The sequence below is a fragment of the Zonotrichia leucophrys genome, unplaced genomic scaffold, assembly GCF_028769735.1.
Source record: "Zonotrichia leucophrys gambelii isolate GWCS_2022_RI unplaced genomic scaffold, RI_Zleu_2.0 Scaffold_274_69131, whole genome shotgun sequence".
In the NCBI taxonomy this organism is placed as follows: domain Eukaryota; kingdom Metazoa; phylum Chordata; class Aves; order Passeriformes; family Passerellidae; genus Zonotrichia; species Zonotrichia leucophrys.
Window position 1 is genome coordinate 25,874 of NW_026992479.1, and position 26,717 is coordinate 52,590.

Sequence of the window (26,717 nt, forward strand, 5' to 3'; positions counted from 1 at the left end):
GTGTGAGGGGTGGGAAAGGAGTGAGGGGTGGGAAAATGGTGGGAAGATCGTGAGAGGTGAGGAAAGGGTGGAAAGATCATGAAGGGAGGGAAAATGGCGGGAAGATCGTGAGGGGTGGGAAAATGGTGGAAAGATTGTGAAGGGAGGGAAAATGGCGGGAAGATCGTGAAGGGAGGGAAAATGGTGGAAAGGGTGTGAGTGGTGGGAAAATGGCGGGAAGATTGTGAGGGGTGGGAAAATGGTGGAAAGATTGTGAAGGGAGGGAAAATGGCGGGAAGGGCGTGAGGGGTGGGAAAATGGCAGGAAGAACGTGAGGGGTGGGAAAATAGTGGAAAGAGTGTGAGGGGTGGGAAAGGAGTGAGGGGGGGAAAATGGTGGGAAGATCGTGAGGGGTGGGAAAAGGGTGGAAAGATCATGAAGGGAGGGAAAATGGTGGGAAGGGTGTGAGGGGTGGGAAAATGGTGGAAAGATTGTGAAGGGAGGGAAAATGGCGGGAAGAACATGAGGAGTGGGAAAAGGGCGGAAAGATCGCAAGGGATGGGAAAATGGCGGGAAGATCGTGAGGGGTGGGAAAATGGCGGAAAGAATGTGAGGGGTGGGAAAATAGTGGAAAGAGTGTGAGGGGTGGGAAAGGAGTAAGGGGTGGGAAAATGGTGGGAAGATCGTGAGAGGTGAGGAAAGGGTGGAAAGATCGTGAAGGGAGGGAAAATGGGGGAAAGATCGTGAAGGAAGGGAAAATGGTGGGAAGGGTGTGAGGGGAGGGAAAATGGCGGGAACACCGTAAAGGGGTGGGAAAATGGTGGAAAGATTGTGAAGGGAGGGAAAATGGCAGGAAGGGCGTGAGGGGTGGGAAAAGGGTGGGAAGGGAGTGAGGGGTGGGAAAATGGCGGAAAGAACGTGAGGGGTGGGAAAATAGTGGAAAGAGTGTGAGGGGTGGGAAAGGAGTGAGGGGTGGGAAAATGGTGGGAAGAGCGTGAGGGGTGGGAAAATGGTGGAAAGATTGTGAAGGGAGGGAAAATGGCGGGAAGATCGTGAGGGGTGGGAAAATGGCGGAAAGAACGTGAGGGATGGGAAAATGGCGGGAAAGGTGTGAGGGGTGGGAAAATGGCGGAAAGAACGTGAGGGATGGGAAAATGGCAGAAAGAACGTGAGGGGTGGGAAAATGGTGGAAAGATTGTGAAGGGAGGGAAAATGGCGGGAAGGGCGTGAGGGGTGGGAAAATGGTGGAAAGATTGTGAAGGGAGGGAAAATGGCAGAAAGAGTGTGAGGAGTGGGAAAAGGGTGGGAAGGGAGTGAGGGGTGGGAAAATGGCGGGAAGAACGTGAGGGATGGGAAAAGGGTGGAAAGGGAGTGAGGGGTGGGAAAATGGCAGGAACACTGTGAGGGGGAGGAAAAGGGCAGGAAGGGAGTGAGGGGTGGGAAAAGGGTGGAAAGATCGTGAAGGGAGGGAAAAGGGTGGGAAGATCGTGAGGGGTGGGAAAATGGTGGGAAGGGTGTGAGGGGAGGGAAAATGGCGGGAACACCGTAAAGGGGTGGGAAAATGGTGGAAAGATTGTGAAGGGAGGGAAAATGGTGGGAAGGGTGTGAGGGGTGGGAAAATGGCAGAAAGAACGTGAGGGGTGGGAAAATGGCGGGAAGAACATGAGGAGTGGGAAAAGGGCAGAAAGAGCATGAGGGGTGGGAAAAGGGCAGGAAGATTGTGAGGGGTGGGAAATGGCAGGAACACTGTGAGGGGGAGGAAAAGGGCAGGAAGGGTGTGAGGGGTGGGAAAAGTGTAGGAATGCCATGATGGGAGGGAAGAGGGCAGGATGATCATGAGGGGCTGCAAAAGGGCAAGAATGGTGTGGGGGCAAAGTACAGGGTGATAGTTGAGACATGGTAGGAAGGGCATGAGGAGCGCAGAAGGCAGGAAGAAGATGAGGGGTGGAAGAAGGGAACAACGTGAAGGGCAGCTAAGGGCGAGAACATCATGAGGGAAAGAAGAAGGGGTAGGAAGGGGTGGTATGGAAACCCAGGGCACAGGGAATATTTCTCTGTCTGCTCTGGGGTGCCTTGACCCCCAAGGGGAGCACTGACTTTGACCCTCATTCATGGAAAGTTTCCTAGACTTCAAGATAGACTGGAATCCACAAAAGTGCGAAATAGATTATAGAGTAGTGTAGGTGGATCACTTGGTGAGAAATTTAGGTTCTGGGATTTTTAGTGTGTTGTGGATGGAAGCAAGATGGAGGGCACAGGGTGTCATCCTGGGTTTCTTCTTCATGCTTCTTCCTCCTTCTTCATGGGTTTGGGTGGCATTTTGTAATTGGGCGGAAAAGTCCCAGAAAAGCATTGCAGCTCTTTGGGATCAGTTATTGGGTTAAAAAGGAATTTAATCTAGGTGTCAGTTCTTAGTTGGATAGTTTAGTCTTAAAATACCTTGTAACAAGAGATTGTTGGCCATTGTGGTGGTTTGACCAGGAAGAAGTTTTGCCAGGCTCAAACCATGACAGCCATGGTGTGCCTTCTAATGAAAAGCTGCCCAACTCACAGTTGTGAGACTGTTTCACTGATAAGAAATAATAAACACTTGAGTTCCGACATGAATTACTGTCTCAAGTGCCTTCAATCCAGACCCAGAGAAACCGAGCAGGTGGGAACGCCGTGAGGAGCGAGAAAAGGACGGGAGACCGTGAGCGGTGGAAAAAGGGCGGGAATACCATGAGGGGTGGGAAAAGGGCGGGAAGATCGTGAGGGGCGGGAAGGGTGGAGCGGCCTCGGCGCCCGCTGTGAGGGCAGGCACCGCCCCGCGCCTGCGCCGTGATGGCGGCGAAGCCGGAGCGGGCTCCGCGCATGCGCAAGCGCTGAGGGCAAGCGAGCGGCGGGAAACCGCCATGGCGGAACCAGCGGCGGGAGCCGGCGGCTCCCCCGGCCCGGCCGCTGCCCCGTCCCCGCGGAGCTCGGCCGGGCCACGGGAGGATGAGGTGAGCACCGGAGGGGCCCGGCCCGGCCGGGGGAGCCGCGGGGTGGCCGCGGTTCCAGGCTGGTAACGGTTTTTCCCCTCAGCGATGCCCCGGCGGAGCCAACCCTGAGAGCGGAGGAGCCGCGGCAGGTAAGGGCAGGGAAAGAAATTTCTGTTCTGTCTGTATGAAGGGAGGAGCTGGTTTGGGTGATTTTGGGGCTTGGGAGTTGGATTTGGTGGAATTTTGGGCTTTCTCCAGCCTCGAAAATTCCAGGATTTTGGGGCAACTTTGGGATTTTAAGGCTCTGTTAGTCTCCCATAAAATCCCATAAGTGTTGGGTAAATTCCAGGATGTTCAGGAGCTGCTTCATCCCGAGAAATCCCAAAACCTTCAGGATTTGACTAAACTCTCGCTTAAAAATAACACCACAAAAGCCACTTTCAGCTCTCTAAAATCCTTGATAAAACCTTATTCTCTTATGGATCAAGAAATCCCGAGCGGGCAGCGCAGTCCGGGCATCACCAAGTCTCTTTTTTTCCCTTTTTTTTGTGCTAATTTCTGCTCTTTTCCCCTCAGACTCAGACTCGGCGGCGGACTCTGAGGGGATTTTAAAATCATTTCATTACTATAAAACTTTTAAAATTTTAAAAGCAAGTTTTTCACAATCATTTCTCCTCATGGTACCAAGAAACCCTGAGGGGACAGCACAGCCCGGGCATCACCGAGTCTCTTTTTGCTTTTATTTTTGCTGATTTCTCCTCTTTTCCCCTCAGACCCGGGCTCGGCAGCGGACTCTGAGGGGAGTTTAAAATCATTTCATTACTATAAAACTTTTAAAATTTCAAAAACGAGTGATTGACGTTTTTCACCCCCTCATGGATCAAGAAACCCTGAGGGGACAGCACAGCCCGGGCATCACCGAATCTCTTTTTCCCTCTTTTTTTGTGCTGATTTTTCCTCTTTTCCCCTCAGACCCGGGCTCGACAGCGGACTCTGAGGGGATTTTAAAATCATTTCATTACTTTGAAAAATTAAAAAATTTAAAAACGAGCGATTGACGTTTTTCACCCCCTCATGGTACCAAGAAACCCCCGAGCGGGCAGCGCAGCCCGGGCATCACCGAGTCTCTTTTTCCCTTTTTTTTTGCTGATTTCTCCTCTTTTTCCCTCATACTAGGTCCGGCTCGACAGCGACTCTGAGGGGATTTTAAAATCATTTCATTACTTTAAAAAATTTAAAAAGGAGCGATTGACGTTTTTCACCCCCTCATGGATCAAGAAACCCCCGAGCAGCCCGGGCATCACCGAATCTCTTTTTCCCCTTTTTTTGCTGATTTCTCCTCTTTTCCCCCTCAGACCCAGGCTCGACAGCGGACTCTGAGGGGATTTTAAAATCATTTCATTACTTTTAAAAATTTAAAAACGAGTGATTGACGTTTTTCACCCCCTCATGGATCAAGAAACCCTGAGGGGACAGCACAGCCGGGGCATCACCGAATCTCTTTTTCCTTTTTTTTGCTGATTTCTCCTCTTTTCCCCTCAGACCCGGGCTCGACAGCGGACTCTGAGGGGATTTTAAAATCATTTCATTACTTTTAAAAATTTAAAATTTCAAAAACGAGTGATTGACGTTTTTCACCCCCTCATGGATCAAGAAACCCTGAGGGGACAGCACAGCCCGGGCATCACCGAGTCTCTTTTTCCCTCTTTTTTTTCTGATTTCTCCTCTTTTTCCCCTCAGACCCGGGCTCGACAGCGGACTCTGAGGGGATTTTAAAATCATTTTATTACTATAAAACTTTTAAAATTTCAAAAACGAGTGATTGACGTTTTTCACCCCCTCGTGGATCAAGAAACCCCGAGCGGGCAGCGCAGCGCGGGCATCACCGAGTCTCTTTTTCCTTTTTTTTTTGCTGATTTCTCCTCTTTTCCCCTCAGACCTGGCCTCGGCAGCGGACTCTGAGGGATTTTAAAATCATTTTATTACTTTAAAATTTAAAATTTAAAAGCAAGTTTTTCACATCTTTCTCCTCATTGTAAAGAAACCCTCGAGGGGCAGCCAGCCCGGGCATCACCGAGTCTCTTTTTCCCTTTTTTTTCTGATTTCTCCTCTTTTCCCCTCAGACCTGGCTCGGCAGCGGACTCTGAGGGGATTTTAAAATCATTTCATTACTTTTAAAAATTTAAAAGTTTAAAAACAAGTGATTGACGTTTTTCACCCCCTCATGGATCAAGAAACCCTGAGGGGACAGCGCAGCCCGGGCATCACCGAGTCTCTTTTTCCTTTTTTTTTGCTGATTTCTCCTCTTTTCCCTGCATACCTGGTCTCGGCATCGGTCTCTGAGGGGATTTTAAAATCATTTTATTACTATAAAACTTTTAAAATTTCAAAAACGAGTGATTGACGTTTTTCACCCCCTCATGGATCAAGAAACCCTGAGGGGACAGCACAGCCCGGGCATCACCGAATCTCTTTTTCCCCTTTTTTTTTGCTGATTTCTCCTTTTTTCCCCTCAGACCCGGCTTCGGCATCGAACTCTGAGGGGATTTTAAAATCATTTCATTACTTTTAAAAATTTAAAAACGAGTGATTGACGTTTTTCACCCCCTCATGGATCAAGAAACCCTGAGGGGACAGCGCAGCCCGGGCATCACCGAGTCTCTTTTTCCCTTTTTTTTTTGCTGATTTCCGCTCTTTCCCCCCAGCCGCGGAGCCTGAGGGGATCTCAGGGCCTCCCAGCACCGAGGGCACGCCGGGCCCGTCCGGCAGGAAGCGAAGAGCCGCGTTCAGCCCCGGGCCCGAGCCGGGCCCGCTCCGCGCCTCCCCGGCCGCGGCCTCCCCTCAGCGCCGCCGCCGCTCCTGGCGCCGCTCCAGCCTCCAAGGGCGCCGCTCCCGCCGCCGCTCGCTGCCCCCCGTGCACCGCGAGGTCACCGGTGAGCCCTCATTAACCCCTCATTAACCCCTCATTAACCCCTCATTAATTACAACCCCCTCATGGCGGTGGGTGGTGTGTTCTGGCCGTGAGGGTTTTGCGGGTTCTGCCCTTTTTTCCCCCCCTCACTTTGGGCTCTTTTCTCGCGTTTTTCTCCACCAATGGGATTTTTTTTATTTTTTTTTTCCCCTCGCTTTCTTTTCCAATTTTTCTCCCTCAATTGGACTTTTCCTCTTCATTTTTCCCTAAATGGGAATTTTCCTCTTTATTTTCCCTTTGTTCCCCCTAAATGGGATTTCCCCCCTCTTTCTTTTCCTATATCCTCCCAATGTGACTTTTTTCCTTTTTCCATTTCTTAATGTCATTTTTTATTTCTCCCTAATGGGTTTTTCTTTTTCATTTCCCATTCCCTAAATGTATTTTTTTCATTTCTCATTTTCCCCTAAATGGGATTTTTCCTCTTTCATTTCCCATTTTCGCCCCTAAATGTGTTTTTTTTTCCTCTTTCTTTTCCCATTTCCCCCCTAAATGTCATTTTTTCATTTCTCATTTCTCCCCTAAATGGGATTTTTTTCCTTTTTCTTTCCCCATTTCCCCCCTAAATGGAATTTTCCCCCTCTTTCCTTTCCCAATTTTCCCCTTAAATGGATTTTTCCTCTTTCATTTTTCCTTTTTCATTCCCTAAATTGATTTTTTCCTCTTTTTTTCCTCTGTTTTCCCTAAATGTGATTTTTTTCCTCTTCTTCCATTTTCCCCTAAATGGATTTTTTTCCTTCTTTCTTTCCCCATTTCCCCTCAAATGGACTTTTCTTTCCCCTTATACTTTCCTCTTATATTTCCCTTTTCCCCCAAATGGGATTTTTCCTTTTTTTCCCTTTTTCCCTAAATGGATTTTCTCTTTTTCCCAATTTTCCCTAAATGTGATTTTTCTTTCTCTATTGTTCCCATTTTCCCTCTAAATGTGATTTTTTTTTCCTTCTTTCTTTTCCATTTTCCCTCAAAATTGGACTTTTCTTCATTTTCCCCTAAATGGGACTTTTCCTCTTATTTTCCTTTTCTTTCCCCCCTAAATGGATTTCTCCCCTCTTTCTTTCCCAATTTTCCCCTAAATGTATTTTTCCTCTTTATTTTCCCTTTTTTTCCCCTAAATGTGATTTTTTCCTCTTTCTTTTCCCATTTTCCCTCTAAATTGGAGTTTTTCCTCTTCATTTTCCCCCTAAATGGGACTTTTCCTTTTTCTTTCCCCATTTTCCCCCCTAAATGGGATTTCTCCCTCTTTTCTTTCCCAATTTTCCCCTAAATGTCATTTTTCCTCTTTATTTTCCCTTTTGTTTTCCCTAAATGTGATTTTTCCTCTTTATTTTCCCTTTTGTTTTCCCTAAATGTCATTTTTCCTCTTTATTTTCCCTAAATGTGATTTTTTTTCCTCTTTCTTTCCCCATTTTCCCTCTAAATGTGATTTTTTTTTTCCTTCTTTCTTTTTCCATTTTCCCTCAAAATTGGACTTTTCATTTTCCCCCTAAATGGGACTTTTCCTCTTTATTTTCCCTTTTTTTTCCCCCTAAATGGGATTTTTTTTCTTTTTTCTTTCCCCATTTCCCCCCCTAAATGGAATTTTCCCCCTCTTTCCTTTCCCAATTTTCCCCTTAAATGGGATTTTTCCTCTTTCATTTCCCTTTTTTCCCCCTAAATGTGTTTTTTTTCCTCTTTCTTTTCCCATTTTCCCTCTAAATTGGAGTTTTCCTCTTCATTTTCCCCCTAAATGGGACTTTTCCTTTTTCTTTCCCCATTTCCCCCCCTAAATGGGATTTCTTCCCTCTTTCTTTCCCAATTTTCCTTTTCCCTAAATGTGATTTTTTTTCCTCTTTCTTTCCCCATTTTCCCTCTAAATGTGATTTTTTTTTTCCTTCTTTCTTTTTCCATTTTCCCTCAAAATTGGACTTTTCATTTGCTCCCTGAATGGGACTTTTCCTTTTTATTTTCCCTTTTTTTTCCCCCCTAAATGTGATTTTTTTTCTTTTTCTTTCCCCATTTCCCCCCTAAATGGGATTTTCCCCCTCTTTCCTTTCCCAATTTTCCCCTTAAATGGGATTTTTCCTCTTTCATTTCCCATTTTTGCCCCTAAATGTGATTTTTTTTCCTCTTTCTTTTCCCATTTTCCCTCTAAATTGGAGTTTTCCTCTTCATTTTCCCCCTAAATGGGATTTTTCCTTTTTCTTTCCCCATTTCCCCCCCTAAATGGGATTTCTCCCCTCTTTCTTTCCCAATTTTCCCCCTAAATGGGATTTTTCCTCTTTATTTTCCCTTTTGTTTTCCCTAAATGTGATTTTTCCTCTTTATTTTCCCTTTTGTTTTCCCTAAATGTGATTTTTTCTCTTTATTTTTCCTTTTGTTTTCCCTAAATGTGATTTTTCCTCTTTATTTTCCCTTTTGTTTTCCCTAAATGTGATTTTTTTTCCTCTTTCTTTCCCCATTTTCCCTCTAAATGTGATTTTTTTTCCTTCTTTCTTTTTCCATTTTCCCTCAAAATTGGACTTTTCATTTTCTCCCTGAATGGGACTTTTCCTCTTTATTTTCCCTTTTTTCCCCCCTAAATGGGATTTTTTTCCTTTTTCTTTCCCCATTTTCCCCCCTAAATGGAATTTTCCCCCTTTCCTTTCCCAATTTTCCCCTTAAATTGGACTTTTCCTCTTTATTTTCCCTTTTTTCCCCCCCCTAAATGGGATTTTTTTCGTTTTTCTTTCCCCATTTCCCCCCTAAATGGGATTTTCCCCCTCTTTCCTTTCCCAATTTTCCCCTTAAATGTCATTTTTCCTCTTTATTTTCCCTTTTGTTTTCCCTAAATGTGATTTTTTTTCCTTCTTTCTTTTTCCATTTTCACCCCTAAATGTGATTTTTTTCCTCTTTCTTTTCCCATTTTCCCTCAAAATTGGACTTTTCCTCTTTCTTTTCCCTTTATTTCTCCCTAAATGGGATTTTTCCTCTTTATTTTCCAATTTTTCCCCCTAAATTTGATTTTTTCCCTCTTTCTTTCCCCATTTTCCCCCAAATGTGATTTTTTCCTATCTTTCCCCATTTTCCTCACTAAATCTGATTTTTTCCTTATTTTTTCCCCTAAATGTGATTTTTTTTCCTTTTTATTTTCCCATTTTCCCCCTAAAAACAACTTTTCCTTTTTCTTATTTTCCCCTTTCTTGATCCTTTAATGAAACTTTCCCCTCTCTTTTTCCCATTTCCCCTTTTTTCAATCTTTACATTTTAATTTATTATCTCAACTTAATTTCCCCATTTAAATGTGACTTTTTCCCTTTAATTTTTTCCCATTTTTAACCCTTAAATGGGATTTTTTTCCCTCTCCCCCCATTTTTTCTTTTCCTTTTTTCTTTCCATTTTCCCCCCTTCAATTTGATTTTTTCCTCATTTCCCCCCTCTCTATCCTTAAATGTGACTTTTCCTCTTCCTTTTCCCAATTTTCTCCATTCTTATCCCTTAAATTGGATTTTTTTCCTATTTTCCCCCCGTTCTTTACCATAAATTTGATTTTTTTTTCCCATTTTTGTGCCTTTTTCTCTCTATTTTTTCCCAATTTTCCTCCTTAAATTCAATTTTTCTTTTTCCTTTTCCCCATTTGTTGGGAATTTCACCATTTTTAACCCTTTTTATGCCAGAATTGAGCCAATCCATCAGCCTGGAGCTTCCTGAGGTTCAACGTCTCTCCCTCCTCCTCCTCTCCAGCTTCCAGGTAAATTCACCCAAAATCCTGAAATTCACCCAAAATCCTGAAATTTATCCAAAATTCTGAAATTTTGGGGCATTTCCAGGGATGGAGCAGCTCCTGAAAATCCCAAAATTCACAAAAATCCTGGAATTTACCCAAAAAAGTCCCCAAATTCACCCCAAATTCTCGAATTTTTTTGCTCATTCCAGGGATGGAACAGCTCCTCAACATCTTAAAATTCACAAAAATCCTGGAATTTTCCCAAAATTCTGGAATTTTTGGGCATTTCCAGGGATGGAGCAGCTCCTCAAAATCTTAAATTTGCCTAAAATCTTGAAATTTACCCAAAATTCTGGAATTTCCCCCTTTTTTTGTTGAATTTTTCCTTTTTTTTGTTGAATTTTTCCCATTTTCCCCCTTTGTTTTCCCATTTCTTGTTGAATAATTCCCATTTTTTCCTGAATAATTAATTCCCATTTCTTCCCATTTTTACTGGATATTTCCCATTTCCTGTTGAATAATTTCATTTTTCCCACTTTCCTATTTCTTGTTGAATATTTCCCTTTTTTCCCATTTTTTTTTTGCCTAATTCCCATTTTCATTGAATAATTCCCATTTTCCCCATTTTTTACTGCCCAATTCCCATTTTCCCCATTTTTTATTGGATTTTCCCCATTTTTTCTTGGATATTTCAAATTTCTCAGTGTCTAATTCCCATTTTTGGTTGGATTTTCCCCCTTTTTTTGTTGCCTAATTCCCATTTTTTCCTTGGATTTTTCCAATTTTTTGTTGGATTTTCCCCATTTTTAGTTTGATATTCCCCATTTTTGTGTTGAATATTTCCCTTTTTTCCCATTTTTTACTGCCCAATTCCCATTTTCCCATTTTTATTGGATTTTTCCCCATTTTTTCTCGGATATTTCAAATTTCTCAGTGTCTAATTCCCATTTTTTGTTGGATTTTTCCCCTTTTTTGTTGTCTAATTCCTATTTTTGGTTGGATTTTTCCCATTTCTTCTCCCTTTCCCCCCCATTTCTTGTTGAATAATTCCCATTTTTTCCTGAATATATTCCCATTTTTCCCCATTTTTCTGGATATTTCCATTTCCTGTTGAATAATTTCTTTTTCCCACTTTCCTATTTCTTGTTGAATATTTCCCTTTTTTCCCATTTTTTTTTTCCCTAATTCCCATTTTCATTGAATAATTCCCATTTTCCCCATTTTTTACTGCCCAATTCCCATTTTCCCCATTTTTTCTTGGATTTTCCTCATTTTTTCTTGGATATTTCAAATTTCTCAGTGTCTAATTCCCATTTTTGGTTGGATTTTCCCCTTTTTTTGTTGCCTAATTCCCATTTTTTCCTTGGATTTTTCCAATTTTTTGTTGGATTTTCCCCATTTTTAGTTTGATATTCCCCATTTTTTGTTGAATAATTCCCTTTTTCCCATTTTTTTTTGCCTAATTCCCATTTTTCATTGGATAATTCCCATTTTTCCCATTTTTTACTGCCCAATTCCCATTTTCATTGGATAATTCCCATTTTCCCCATTTTTTCTTGAATATTTCAAATTTCTCAGTGTCTAATTCCCATTTTTTGTTGCATTTTTCCCCTTTTTTGTTGCCTAATTCCCATTTTTGGTTGGATTTTTCCCATTTCTTCTCCCTTTTCCCCCCCTTTTTTTGTTGAATAATTTCCATTTTTCCCATTTTGGTTTGGATTTTCCCCATTTTTTCCCATTTTTGGTTTGATATTTCCCATTTTTTCTTGGATTTCCCCTGGTTTTGGTTGAATTTTTCTCCTTTTTTCCCATTTTTTCCCATTTCCCTCCATTTTTGGGTGAATAATTCCCATTTTTTCCCATTTTTTGGTTGGATTTTCCCCAGTTTTTTTCCCATTTTTTTGTTGCCTAATTCCCTTTTTTTCCTTGGATTTTTCCAATTTTTTGTTGGATTTTCCCCATTTTTAGTTTGATATTTCCCATTTTTTGTTGAATAATTCCCTTTTTTTGCCATTTTTTCCCATTTTCCCCATTTTTGTGGTGAATAATTCCCATTTTTCCTTGGATTTTTCCCATTTTTTCCCCATTTTTTCTTGGATTTTTCCCCATTTTTGTTGCCTAATTCCCATTTTTGGTTGCATTTTTCCCATTTTTGGTTGGATAATTCCCAATTTTTTTGTTGGATAATTCCCTTTTATTTTTTTTTATTTTCCCCATTTTTATTTGGATATTTCCCTTTTTTGGTTGAATATTTCCCATTTTCCCCCCATTTTTCCCATTTTTCATTACCTCATTCCCATTTTTCCCTTTTTCCCCATTTTTCCTTTTTTTTCCATTGTTTTGTTGAATAATTCCTATTTTTCCCCATTTTTGGTTGGATTTCCCCCATTTTTTCCCTTTTTTTCCTTGGATTTTTCGCATTTTTTGTTGGATTTTCCCCATTTTTCGTTGGAGAATTCCAATTTTTGTTGGATTTTCCCCTTTTTTGGTTGGATTTTCCCCATTTATCCCCATTTTTGGGTGAATAATTTCCATTTTTCCCCATTTTTTTCCCATTTTTGGGTGAATAATTTCCATTTTTTCCCATTTTTGGTTGGATTTTTCCCATTTTTCCCATTTATTTGTTGGATTTTCCCCATTTTTCCCCATTTTTGGGTGAATAATTTCCATTTTTTCCCATTTATTTGTTGGATTTTCCCATTTTTCCCCATTTTTGGGTGAATAATTTCCATTTTTTTTCCCATTTTTGGCTGGAATTTTCCCATTTTTTCCCATTTTTGGTTGGATTTTTCCCATTTTTGGTTGGAATTTTCCCATTTTTGGTTGGATTTTTCCCATTTTTGGGTGGATTTTTCCCATTTTTTCCCATTTTTGGTTGGATTTTCCCCATTTTTGGTTGGAATTTTCCCATTTTTTCCCATTTTTGGGTGAATAATTCCCATTTTTTTCCCATTTTTGGTTGGAATTTTCCCATTTTTCCCCTTTTCCCCTTTTTTGGCTGGAATTTTCCCATTTTTTCCCATTTTTGGCTGGATTTTTCCCATTTTTTCCCATTTTTCCCCATTTTTGGGTGAATAATTTCCATTTTTTCCCATTTTTCCCCATTTTTGGCTGGAATTTTCCCATTTTTTCCCATTTTTGGTTGGGATTTTCCCATTTTTCCCCATTTTTGGCTGGAATTTTCCCATTTTTCCCCATTTTTGGGTGAATAATTTCCATTTTTCCCATTTTTTTCCCATTTTTTCCCCATTTTTGGGTGAATAATTTCCATTTTTCCCATTTTTCCCATTTTCCCCAGTTCTGTGCCCGGAAGCTGCAGCAGGACCTGGAGGGATCCGAAGGATTCGACCCCGAACTTTTCTCTGCCCAAGGTTGGGATTGACCCCAAAACCCCCAAATTTTGGGGTTTTTTTTGGAAAAACCATCAAAATTAATCAATAAATAATTAATAATTAATTAACAAATACTTGATAATTCATTAATAATTAATTGGAGGAGGTCCGAGGCTCCTGAGGGGTTCCTGGGTCTTCCAAATTCCCAGAAAAATTTGAATTTTTAGCTCCAAAAAAATTGAATATGAGAAAAGAATGGAAGTAATTACAATTCATTTAAATTAATTTATAATTAATAATTAATTTTTTTGAGGTGATCAAAATTCCTGAGGGATTTCTGGGATTTTTCCCCCAAAAAATTTGGGAATTTGGGGGGAAAAAAATGCAAGAAAATGATGAGGAATGGCTGAAATACATTAAAAATAGGGAATTAATGGTAATTAATGATTAATTAATGATTAATAATTAATTTGGGAGTGATCTAAAAGGGTCCTGAGGGATTCCTGGGAGTTCCTGATTCCCCAAAAATTCCGGAATTTGGGTTAAAAAAAAGCCAGAAATGTGGGAAAAAATAAAATTAATTAATAATTAATTAATGATTAATTAATAATTAATCAATAATTAATTGGGGGAAGATCCAAAAAAGCTCCTGAGGGGTTTCTGGAGGTTCCTGATCCCCAAAAATTCAGGAATTTGGATTAAAAAAAGCCAGAAATGTGGGAAAAAATAAAATTATTTAATAATTAATTAATGATTAATTAATAATTAATTAGGGGAGAATTAAAAAAAGCTCCTGAGGGATTTCTGATTCCCCAAAAATTCAGGAATTTGGGTTAAAAAACAGCCAGAAATGTGGGGGAAAAATTAAAATTATTTAATAATTAATTAATGATTAATTAATAATTAATTAGGGGAGGATTAAAAAAAGCTCCTGAGGGATTTCTGATTCCCCAAAAATTCAGGAATTTGGGTTTAAAAAAAGCCAGAAATGTGGGGGGAAAAATCAAATTAATTAATAATTATTTAATAATGAATGGTGAATGAATTAATAATTAATCAATAATTAATCAATAATTAATTGGAGGGGATCAAAAAGTGTCCTGAGGGATTCCTGGGGGTTCCTGATTCCCAAAAAATTCAGGAATTTGGGTTAAAAAAAGCCAGAAATGTGGGAAAAAATAAAATTATTTAATAATTAATTAATGATTAATTAATAATTAATCAATAATTAATTGGGGGAAGATCCAAAAAAGCTCCTGAGGGGTTTCTGGAGGTTCCTGATTCCCCAAAAATTCAGGAATTTGGATTAAAAAAAGCCAGAAATGTGGGAAAAAATAAAATTATTTAATAATTAATTAATGATTGATTAATAATTAATTAGGGGAGGATTAAAAAAAGCTCCTGAGGGATTTCTGGAGATTCCTCATTCCCCAAAAATTCAGGAATTTGCATAAAAATAATCAGAAAAACGCCCCTAAATCCCTAAATTTGATTCAAATAATCAGCAATGAACGGGTAATTATTAATTAATTAATTGCAGGCTGGTTTTTAATGAATTTTTCCCATTTTCCCCAGTCCAGAAGGGCTCTGAGGAATTGCAGAGGCTCCTGCAGAGGCTGCTCCAGGATGGGACCCTCGGGAATTGCCTGGAACCAAACCCAGGGTGAGGATTTGGGGCAAAAAACCCCAAAATTGGGAAATTTCAGGATGAAAAAAAGGAAAAAAAAATTTAAAAAATTGGGAATTTTCAGGATGAGAAAGGGGAAAATCCATGGAAATCCCAAAGAAATTCAAAAATCGATGGAAATCCCAAAAAATCCCCAGAAATGGGGAAATTTCAGCATCAAAATTTAGGGGTTTTTACTGGATTTGCATCAAAAATTTGGAATTCTTTTTAATTTTCTCTGGGTTTGGCCCAAAATTGGGGAATTTTTGGGAATTTTCTCTGGGTTTGGCCCAAAATTTGGGAATTTTGTCTTGATTTACATCAAAAATTTGGAATTATTTTTAATTTTTAGTGGATTTGGCCCAAAATTGGGGAATTTTGTCTTGATTTACATCAAAAATTTGGAATTATTTTTAATTTTTAGTGGATTTGGCCCAAAATTGGGGAATTTTGGGGAATTTTCTCTGGATTTGGCCCAAAATTTGGGAATTTTGTCTTGATTTGCATCAAAAATTTGGAATTATTTTTAATTTTTACGGGATTTGGCCCAAAATTTGGGAATTTTTCTCAGAATTTACCCTGAAAATTTGGGATTTTTTTTCTGGATTTGCCTCCAAAATTTTGGAATTTTAATAAAAAAATTCCCATTATTTCCCCCAAAATTTGGGAATTTTTCTCAGAATTTACCCTGAAAATTTGGGAATTTTTTTCTGGATTTGCCTCTAAAATTTTGGAATTTTAATAAAAGAATTCTCATTATTTCCCCCAAAATTTGGGAATTTTCTTTGGATTTCCCTGAAATTTTGGGATTTTTTTTTTTCTGGATTTTCCTTGAAATTTTTGGGAATTTCCACTGGATTTGACCCAAAATTTGGGGATTTGGGGAATTTTGTCTTGATTTACATCAAAAATTTGGAATTATTTTAGATTTTCTCTGGATTTTCCCCAAACTTTTGGGAATTTTTGGGGAATTTTTGGGGAATTTTGGCTCCTTTCCCTCAGGGATTGCCTGGATCCGGCCCTGGAGGGATCGGTGGCGCAGGTGAAGCTGCTCATGGCCAGGTGGGGACACCTGGGGACACCTGGGGACATTTGGGGACATTCAGAGACACCTTGGGGACCTTTTGGGACACCTGGGGATACCTGGAAATCCTTTAGGGACATCTGGGGACATCTGGGGGACATTTGGGGACATTCAGAGACACCTTGGGGACATCTGGGGACATTTTGGGGACATTTGGGGACATTTGGGGACATTCAGAGACACCTTGGGGACATTTTGGGACTCCTGGGGACACCTGGGGACATTTGGGGACACCTGGGGATACCTGGGACACACCTGGGGACATTTGGGGACATTTTGGGGACATTCAGAGACACCTTGGGGACATCTGGGGACTCCTGGGGACACCTGGAAACCCTTTAGGGACACCTTGGGGACATCTGGAAATCCTTTAGGGACATCTGGGGACACCTGGAGTGGGTTGGGGACACCTTTGGGACATTTGGGACACACCTTGGGGACACTTTGAGGACATCTGGGGACACTTGGGGACAATTGGGGACACCTGAGACAGACCTGGGACACACCTGAGACATCTGGGGACACCTTGGTGACACCTGGGACATGCCTGGAGTGGGGAGGGGACACCTGGGACACACCTGGGGACATCTGGGACAAACTTGGGGACATCTGGGACACACCTGGGCACACCTTAGGGACACCTTGGGGACACCTGGTAGGACCTGGGGACACCTGGTGGGACCTTTGGGACACTTTGAGGACACCTGGGGACACTGGGGACACCCTGGGGACATTTGGGACACACCTGGAGCAGGGAGGGGACACCTGGGGACACCTTAGGGACAGTTGGAGACACCTGGTGGGACATTTGGGACACTTTGAGGACATCTGGGGACACCTGAGAGAGACCTGGGACACACCTGGGGACACTTTGGGGACACCTGGTGGGACTTGGGGACATCCTGGGGACACTTTGGGGACACCTGGGGACACTTGGGGACAATTGGGACACATCTGGGGATATCTGAGACAGACCTGGGACAAACTTGGGGACACTTTGGGGACACCTGGTAGGACCTGGGGACACCTGGAGTTGGGAGGGGACACACCTGGGGACACCTTGGGGACAGCTGGGGACATTTGGGACAAACCTGGGCACACCTTGGGGACACCTGGTAGGACCTGGGGACAAACCTGAGACACCTTGGGCAAACTTGGGGACACTTTGGGGACACCTGGTGGGACATTTGGGACACTTTGGGGACATCTGGGGACACTTGGGGACAAATCTGGGGACACCTGGGGACATTTGGGGACACCTGGTGGGACTTGGGGACATTGGGGACACCTCGGGGACATCTGGAAACCCTTTAGGGACATCTGGGGACAGTTGAGGACACACCTTGGGGACACCTGGAAACCCTTTAGGGACACCTGGGACACCTTAGGGATATCTTGGGGACATTTGGGACAAACCGGGGACACTTTGGGGACACCTGGTGGGACATTTGGGACACTTTGAGGACACCTGGGGACACTTGGGGGCAATTGGGGACATTCAGAGACACCTTGGGGACATTTTGGGACTCCTGGGGATACCTGGAAACCCTTTAGGGACACCTTGGGGACATTTGGGGACACCTTGGGGACATCTGGAAACCCTTTAGGGACATCTGGGGACACCTGGGACACCTTGGGGACACCTGGGGACATTTGGGACAAACCTGGGCACACCTTAGGGACATCTTGGGGACACCTGGTAGGACCTGGGGACAAACCTGAGACACCTGGGGCAAACTTGGGGACACTTTGGGGACACCTGGTGGGACATTTGGGACACTTTGGGGACACCTGGGGACACTTGGGGACAATTGGGGCACATGTGGGGACACCTGAGACAGACCTGGGACACACCTGGGGACACTGGGGACACCTGGGGACATTGGGGACACCTGGGACAAACTTAGGGACACTTTGGGGACACCTGGTAGGACCTGGGGACACCTGGAGTTGGGAGGGGACACACCTGGGGACACCTTGGGGACAGCTGGGGACACTTTGGGGACACCTGGTAGGACCTGGGGACACCTGGAGTGGGTTGGGGACACCTTTGGGACATTTGGGACACACCTTGGGGACACCTGGGACACCTTGGGGACATTGACACCTGGACTCCTTGGGACACCTGGGGGACATTGGGACAAACTGGGGACACTTTTGGGACACCTGTGGGGACATGTGGGACACTTGGGACATTGGGACACCTGGGGACACTTGGGACATTGGGACACATCTGGGGACACCTGGAGACCTGGGACACACCTTGGGGACATTGGGGACACCTGGGTTGGGACTTGGGGACACTTGGGGACACTTGGGGACTATCTGGAAACCTTTAGGGAACACCTGGGGACACTGGGGACACATTTGGGGACACCTGGGAAACTCTTGGGACATTGGGGACACCTTGGGGACATTGGTGTGGACACACCTGGGACACTTGGGGACACCTGGGACACCTTGAGGACACTGGGGACCTTGGGGACACTCTGGGGACACCTGGGGACACACCTGGGGACATTGGGGACACCTTGGGACACCTGGGACATGGGACACCTGGGGGATGGGGACACTGGGGACACCTGGGACACTTGGGGACACCTGGGATGGACATTTGGGACACCTGAGGACCTGGGGAACTGGGGGACACTTTGGGGACACTTGAGGACACCTGGGGACATTGGGGACACCCTGGGACAATGGACACACTGGGGACACTTGGGGACACCTGGGGACCTTAGGGACATTGGGACACCTGTGGGACACTTGGGACACTTGGGACACCTTGGGGACACCTGGGACACGACCTGGGACACACTGGGGACACTTTGGGGACACTGTGGGACCTGGGGACACTTGGGGACATCATGGGAATTGGGACACCTTGGGACACCATGGGACATATTGGGACACTTGGGGACAATGGGGACACTTGGGGACACTTGGGGACATTTGGGACACCTGGGCACACCTGGGAGGGACACCTGGGGACATTGGGGACAACACTTGGGGACACTTGGGACATCTGGGACACTTGGGGACATTGGGGACAACTGGGATCCTGGGAAACCTGGGACACACCTGGGGACATTGGGGACATTGGGGACACCTGGGGACATTAGGACATTTGGGACACTTTAGGGGACACCTTGGGGACACTATTGGGGGACACACTTGGGGACACCTTGGGGACACTTGGAAACCTAGGGACACCTTGGGGACATTTTGGGACACACCTGGGGACATCCCGGGGACACTTGGGGACACCTGGGGACAGTTGGGGACTTGGGCACACCTGGGCATGGAACACTTGGGACACCTGGGGAACACTTGGGACACCTGGGACATTTGGGACACACTTGAGGACACCTGGAACTGGGCACTGGGACACACTTGGGGACACTGTGGGACCTGGGGACACTTGGGAACCCTGGGACATTGGGAGACACACCTGGGGACACACCTGGGACATGACTATTGGGGACATCTGGGACAACACTGGGGACACCTTGGGACATGGACACACCTGGGACACTTGGGACACTTGGGGGACATTTAGGACACTGGGACACCTTGGGAACACTGGGGACACTGGGACAATTTGGACATTGGGACAACTTGGGCACACTGGGGCACACTTGGGGACATTGGGGACACACCTGGGGACATTTGGACACCGTGGAGACACTTGGGGACACTTGGGAACACTGGGACAAACTTGGGGACATTGGGACACACTGGAGACACTTGGGACACCTTGGGGAACTGGGCACACCTGGGACATTTGGGAATACCTGGGACACACCTGGGGACACACATTTGGGGACACCTGGGGGACATTGGACATTAGGGACACCTTGGGGACATTTGGGGACACTGGGGACATTTGGGACAACTTGGGACACCTGGGGATACTTGGGACACCTGGGGACAACTTGGGGACATTTGGGACACACCTGGGGACATTTGGGACACTTGGGGATACCTGGGGACATTTGGGATACTTGGGAACACCTGGGACACATTGGGGACGCTTGGGGATACCTGGGGACACCTGGGGACATTTGGGACAAACTTGGGGACATTTGGGAATACCTGGGACACACCTGGGGACACGCTTGGGGACATTTGGGACACTTGGGGACACCTTGGGGATACCGGCACCTTGGGGACATTTGGGAACCTGAACACTTGGGGACATTTTGGGACACACCTGGGGACATTTAGGGACACCTGGGGACATTGGGGACACCAGGGGACATCTGGACACTTAATTTGGGAATCTGGGACACACTGGGACATTTAGGATCCCTTTGGGACACCTGGGCACACTTGGGACACACTGGGACACATTGGGGACACCCGGGGGACATTTAGGACAGTTGGGGACATTTGGGAATACCTGGGACACACCTGGGGACACACTTGGGGACATTTGGGACACACCTGGGGACATTTAGGACACCTTGGGGACACCTGGGCACACCTGGGGACATTTGGGAATACTTGGGACACACCTGGGGACACACTTGGGGACATTTGGGGACACCCGGGGGACATTTAGGACACTTGGGGACACCTGGGAATACCTGGGCACACTTGGGGACATTTGGGGACATTTAGGATACCTGGGCACACCTGGAGACATTTGGGACAAACTTGGGACACACCTGGGGACACACTTGGGGACACCCGGGGGACATTTAGGACACCTTGGGGACACCTTGGGGATACCTGGGCACACTTGAGGACACCTGGGAATACTTGGGACACACCTGGGGACACGCTTGGGGACATTTAGGACATTTGGGGACACCCGGGGGACATTTGGGACACTTGGGGACATTTAGGACACTTGGGGACCCCCGTCCTGACGCTGTCGCTGTCGTGTCCCCTCGCAGCCTGCAGGGGGAGCTCCAGGCCTGGGATCGGCTCCTGCAGCAGCACCGGCAGCGCTCGGAGGAGGCCGCGCAGTGAGAACCCAACTTGATCCCAAAATTCCCCCTTTTAGCCCCAAAACCCCCCTTTGATCCCAAATTTCCCACCTCAAATCCCAAAATTCCCCCTTTTAGCTCCAAAATCCCCACATTTTTCCCAAAATACCCCCTTTTATCCCCAAAATTCCCACTTTGCTATTTTTTCCCATTTTGCCCCAAATCCCTGCTTTTTCCCATTTTTCCCTATTTTCCCTGTTTCCTCTTTTTCTCCCATTTTTATCCCCATTTTTCCCATTTTTATTCCCATTTTCCCAAAATCCCCATTTCCCCCCAAATCCCCAAATTTCCCTTGAAATTCCCATTTTTTCCCCCAAATCTCCGAATTTTTCACTCCTTTTCTCCCCAAAACTCCCCATTTTTCCCAAATCCCAATTTTACCCCAAATTTTTCCCGTAAAATCCCAATTTTTCCCCATTTACCCCCCCATTTTCCCCTCAAATCCTTCCCTAAAATCCCCAAATTCCTGGTTTTCTCTCATTTTCCCCAAAATCCTCATTTTTTCCCCCATTTCTCTCCCCAGGTCTCTGCAGCAGCTGCGCTCAGGCCCCGCCCCCCGTGCCCCTCCCCCCGCCGTCCCCTCCCCCTGTGTCCCCCCCCGGCCCGAGTTTGGTTCGGTCCTGGCCCGGCAGCGCCCGGCCCTGCAGCGCCTGCGGCTCCTGGTCAGCACTGGGGCAAACCAACACAATTTGGGGGGGGATTGGGGCAAAAACCGCAAATTTGGGGAATTTCCTAAAATTTTTGGGGGGTTTTGGGTTTTTGGGTTTTTTTTTGGAATTTTTGGGGTTTTTTTGGGGGAATTTTTGGGAATTTTTGGGGTTTTTTTTGGGAATTTTTGGGGTTTTTTGGAGAATTCTTGGTATTTTGGGGTTTTTTTGGGAATTTTTTGGGAATTTTTGGGTGTTTTTTTCTGCGCCTCCTGGTGAGGATTTGGGGCAAAAAACAACAAAATTCAGGGAATTTCCTACAATTTTGTGGGGAATTTTTGGGGGTTTTTTGGGTGTATTTTTCTGAACCTCCTGGTGAGAATTGGGGCAAAAACCCCAAATTTGGGGAATTTCCTACAATTTTATAGGGTTTGGGTTTTTGGGTTTTTTGGGTTTTTTGGGTTTTTTTGGATTTTGGAGAAAATTTTGGGGTATTTTTTGGGGTTTTTTAAGGGAATTTTTGGGGGTTTTTAGGGGGGAGTTGGGGATTTTTTTGGAAATTTTTGGGTGTTTTTTTCTGCGCCTCCTGGTGAGAATTGGGGCAAAAACCCCAAATTTGGGGAATTTCCTACAATTTTGTGGGGGTTTTGGGTTTTTTTGGGAATTTTTTTGGAATTTTTTGGGGGTTTTTGGGGAATTTTTGGGGTTTTTTTTGGGAATTTTTGGAGGTTTTTTGGGGTATTTTTTGGGATTTTTTAAGGGAATTTTTGGGGGTTTTTAGGGGGGAGTTGGGGATTTTTTGGGTGATTTTTTTCTGCGCCTCCTGGTGAGGATTTGGGGCGAAACCACCAAAATTGGGGATTTCCTACAATTTTATGGGTTTTTTGGGGGGTTTTTTTTGGGAGGATTTAGGGGGAGCTTTGGGGATTTTTTTAGAATTTTTTGGGTGTTTTTTTCTGCACCTCCTGGTGAGGATTGGGGCCAAAAAACCCAAAATTGGGAAATTTCCTACAATTTCGTGGGGGTTTTGGGGAGTTTTTTGGGGCCTTTTCTTTGGAAATTTCTGGAATTGTTTTGGGATTTTGGGAGGGAAGTTTTTTTTTTTTAAATTTCTGAGAGTTTTTTAGAATTTTTGGCGTTTTTTGTTTTTAATTTTTGGGGATTTTTTTAAATTTTGCGGGAATTTTGGGGGTTTTTTTTAATTTTTAGGGTATTTAGAAATTTTTTGGGGGGAAATTTTTTAGGGTTTTTTTTGGAAATTCTTTGTGGGGTTTTTTGTTTATTTTTAATTTTTGGGGGGTTTTTTGGATTTTTTTTGGGTTTTTAAGTTTGTGGGAATTTTTGGGGGGAAGTTTTTGGGGGGTTTTAGGGAATGTTTTGTCCTTTTGGGGGTTTTTTGAATTTTTTGCTCTTTTTGGAGTTTTTTGGGGAGGTTTTGGGGGTTTTTTCTAATTTTTTTTTAACTTTTTGGGATTTATTTTTTGGAGGTATTTTTGGGGGGAGTTGGGAATTTTTTGAGGTCTTTTTGGAATTTCTTGGGGGGTTTTTGGCTTTTTTGAGGAATTTTTCAGGGTTTATTGGAAATTTTTGGGTTTTTTAAAATTTTTTTGGGCTTTATTTCAATTTTTTGGGGGGTTTTTTGGAATTTTTGGGCGGGTTTTTTGGAAATTTTATTTTTGAGGATTTATTTGGAATTTTTGGGGGTTTTTTTCCAGGTGGACGAAGCCCAACAAGCCGGGAAAATGGTGCTGGAGTTCCACCAGCAGAGCAGGAACTTCCTCAGGGACCTCTCAGAGCAGCTGGGTGAGAAAAAAAACCCCAAAAATTCGCCCAAAATTGCCAAAAATCCTGGGAATTTTTGGCGGGAAAATTGGGAATTTTGGGGTTTTTTTGCAGCTTCCAGAGCGTTCCAGAGGCTGCAGGGATCCCCCGCACGGAAGTTGCTGCAGAAGAGGCCCCAAAAGGCGCTGCCCGAGGAGGGGGAATGAAAATAAAAAAGGAAAATCCCAAAATTTCGAATTTTTGCCTCAAAATGTTCCCGGGTTTTGGGATTTAAAGCGGTGCTTCCGGGTTTGGGGGAGAGCGGTGGTGATTGGTTGATGGGGGTGTCAATCAGAGGGATCAGCCAATCAAAGAGCGGAGGGGATGAGACCAGTCCTGAGGGTTTTTCCTTGTTTGGGCGGTGCTTTGTTCCGATTGGCCCGCATTTGCGTCAATCAAAGTGACAAGCCAATCGAAGTGCGGTTTCTGGGTTCTCTGTTTATTGGCCTGCCCGCCTGCCAATCAGGAGTCTGGCCCAATCACAGCGCTGAAGGGGTGGGACATTCCGGCTTCTTGAACAGCTCTTCAGCGTTTGGGCGGTGCTCGCTTCCGATTGGTCCGCTGCTGCGTCAATCAGTGCCATCAACCAATCGGAGCGCGGCTCGGTGTGGGGGCGGGAAATGTGGCGGTGGCGATGGGGACAGGGCTGCGTGTGTCCCCTCGGTGTCACCAAATGTCCCCAAAGGTCGCCCAGTGTCACCTCGGTGTCCCCAGCTGTCCCCCCCCAGTGTCTCCAAGTGTCTCCTCAGTGTGAGGGGCACTGTGGGGACACTGAGGGGACAGGAGGTGACAATGAGAGGACATTTGGTGGCAGGAGGTGGCCCAGAGATGACACTGAGGGGACATTTGGGGACAATGAAGGGACATTGAGGTGACACTGAGTGACATTTAGTGATCCAGGGGACGCTGAGGTGACATTTGGTGACATGTGGTGTCAGGAGGTGGCACAGAGGGGACAGTGAAGGGACACTGAGGTGACATTTGGTGACATGTGGTGTCAGGAGGTGGCACAGAGGGGACAGTGAAGGGACACTGAGGTGACATTGGTGACATTTGGTGGCCGGGTCTGGCCGGGGCCGATAGCGCCCGGCTCTTCCTGTGGGGCCCTGGGGACATCCGGGGGACACTGTGGGGACACTTTGGGGACAGTGCCACCTCCCTTGGGGACATCTGGGGTGACGGGGCAGGGCTTGGGGACGCTTTGGGGACAAGGGACAAGGGACAGGGGCTTGGGAACACTTTGGGGACACCCTGGGGACACTGTGGGGACAGGGACAGCCACGGCTTGGGGACACCCTGGGGACAGGGATATTGTGACACTGCCATAGGGACGCCTTGGTGACAGGGACACTCTGGAGACACCTTGGGGACATTGCAGCCGTGGGGACACCTTGGTGACAGGGACACTCTGGAGACCATTGTGGGGACACCCTGGGCTTGGGGACACCCTGGTGACAGTGGCACCCTTGGGGACACCTTGGTGACAGGGACACCCTGGCCACCCCCCAGTTGGGGACACTCTGGGCTTGGGGACACCACAGTGACAAGGACACGCTGGTGACAGGGGCACCCTTGGGGACACCTTGGGGACAGAGACACCCTGGGCTTGGGGACATCCCGGTGACAGTGACACCCTTGGGGACACTGCAGTGACAATGACAGCCTGGACACCGTCTTGGGGACACCCTGGTGACAGTGCCACCCTTGGTGACAGGGACACCCTGGCCATGGGGACACCCTGGTGACAGTCCCACCCTGACCTTGGGGACATTCTGGTGACAGTGACACCCCTGGGGACACCTTGGTGACAGTGACATCCTTGGGGACAGAGACACCCTGGGCTTGGGGACACCCTGGTGACAGTGACACCCTTGGTGACAGTGACACCCTTGGTGACAGGGACACCCCAGCCATGGGGACACCCTGGTGACAGTGACATCCTGGAGACCACCTTGGGGACACCCTGGTGACAGTGACATCCTTGGGGACACCTTGGTGACAGTGCCACCCCGGCCACCCCCCCCACTTGGGGACAGTGCCCTGGTGCCACCTCCATTGGGACGAGGGGGAGGGGACACTGAGGCCACCAAGGCCACCAAAGGGAGGGGACACCGAGGCCACATCCTGTCCCCCCCTTGTCCCCTGCGGGCGTTATCAGCGGGGACACTGGGGACACAGTTGGGGACATTGGGGACACTGGGGACACATTTGGGGACAGTGGGGACACGGTTGGGGACAATGTACGGGAACATGGAGACAGCGCTGGACACGGCCTGGGCAGCTGGGGAAGGTACGGCCACCGATGTCCCCAATGTCACCTCAGGGTCACCTCCCTGTCCTTGGTGTCACCTCGGTGTCACCTCCCTGTCCTGTCCCCAGTGCCACCTCCCATGTCCTTGATGTCACCTCCCTGTCCTGTCCCCAGTGCCACCTCCATGTGTCCCAGTGTCACCTCAATGTCTTTGGTGTCACCTCCCTGTCCCCAATGTCACCACCCTGTCCTGTCCCCAGTGTCACCTCAATGTCACCTCCCTGTCCTGTCCTTGGTGTCACTTCAGTGTCACCTTCCTGTTCTTGGTGTCACCTCCCCATCCCCAATGTCACCTCAGTGTCACCTCCTTGTCCCCTGTATCACCTCCATGTCCCCGATGTCACCTCAGTGTCACCTCCCTGTCCTCAGTGTCACCTCCCCTGTCCTGTCCCCAATGTCACCTCCCCATCCTCAGTGTCACCCTCCTGTCCTCGGTGTCACCTCAATGTCCCCAATGTCACATCCCCTGTCCTGTCCCCAATGTCACCTCAATGTCACCTCCCCTGTCCCCAATGTCACCTCTCTGTCCTGTCCTCAGTGTCACCTCCCCGTCATTGGTGTCACCTTGATGTCACCTCCATGTCCCCGATGTCCCCTCAGTGTCACCTCTCTGTCCCCAATGTCACCTCCCTGTCCTGTCCTCAGTGTCACCTCCCTGTGCCCAGTGTCACCTCAATGTCACCTCTCTGTCCCCAGTGTCACCACCCCGTCCTTGGTGTCACCTCAATGTCTTTGGTGTCACCTCCCTTGTCCTGTCCCCAGTGTCACCTCCCCTGTCCCCAGGGTGGGTGGTGGCACCTGGCAGCTGTCCCCAACCCCTGTGGGTGTCCCCAAGTGCCACCAGAGCTGCCCCCACCCCCTCCAGATGTCCCCAAACCTGTCCCCAACCCTTTTAGATGTCCCCAGCGATGTCCCCAAGTGCCACCAAACCTGTCCCCAACCCCTTTAGATGTCCCCAGGTGCCACCAGAGGTGTCCCCAACCCTTTTAAATGTCCCCCAACCCCTTTAGATGTCCCCAAGGATGTCCCCAACCCCTTCAGGTGCCCCCAGCACTGTCCCCAACCACTTTAGGTGTCCCCAAGGATGTCCCCAAGTGCCACCAGAGATGTCCCCAATCCCTTTAGATGTCCCCAAGGATGTCCCCAACCCCTTTAGGTGTCCCCAAGTGCCACCAGAGCTGTCCCCAACCCCTTCAGGTGCCCCCAGAACTGTCCCCAACCCCTTTATACGTTCCCACTGCTGTCCCCAAGTGCCACCAGCGTTGTCTCC

General features: G+C 46.3%; 1 protein-coding gene across 1 annotated transcript; it reads left to right on the forward strand.

Annotated features, from left to right (window-relative positions):
- Positions 1-2,802: 2,802 nt before the first annotated feature.
- Positions 2,803-23,334, forward strand: DSN1 (DSN1 component of MIS12 kinetochore complex). The gene is given in 12 exon segments (XM_064700937.1): positions 2,803-2,842; positions 2,845-2,963; positions 3,046-3,091; positions 5,648-5,875; positions 9,543-9,616; positions 12,891-12,963; positions 14,500-14,587; positions 15,593-15,652; positions 20,576-20,647; positions 21,192-21,330; positions 23,031-23,118; positions 23,212-23,334. Coding segments are annotated over 12 exon segments (1,119 nt in total). The 3' UTR covers positions 23,304-23,334.
- Positions 23,335-26,717: the final 3,383 nt, after the last annotated feature.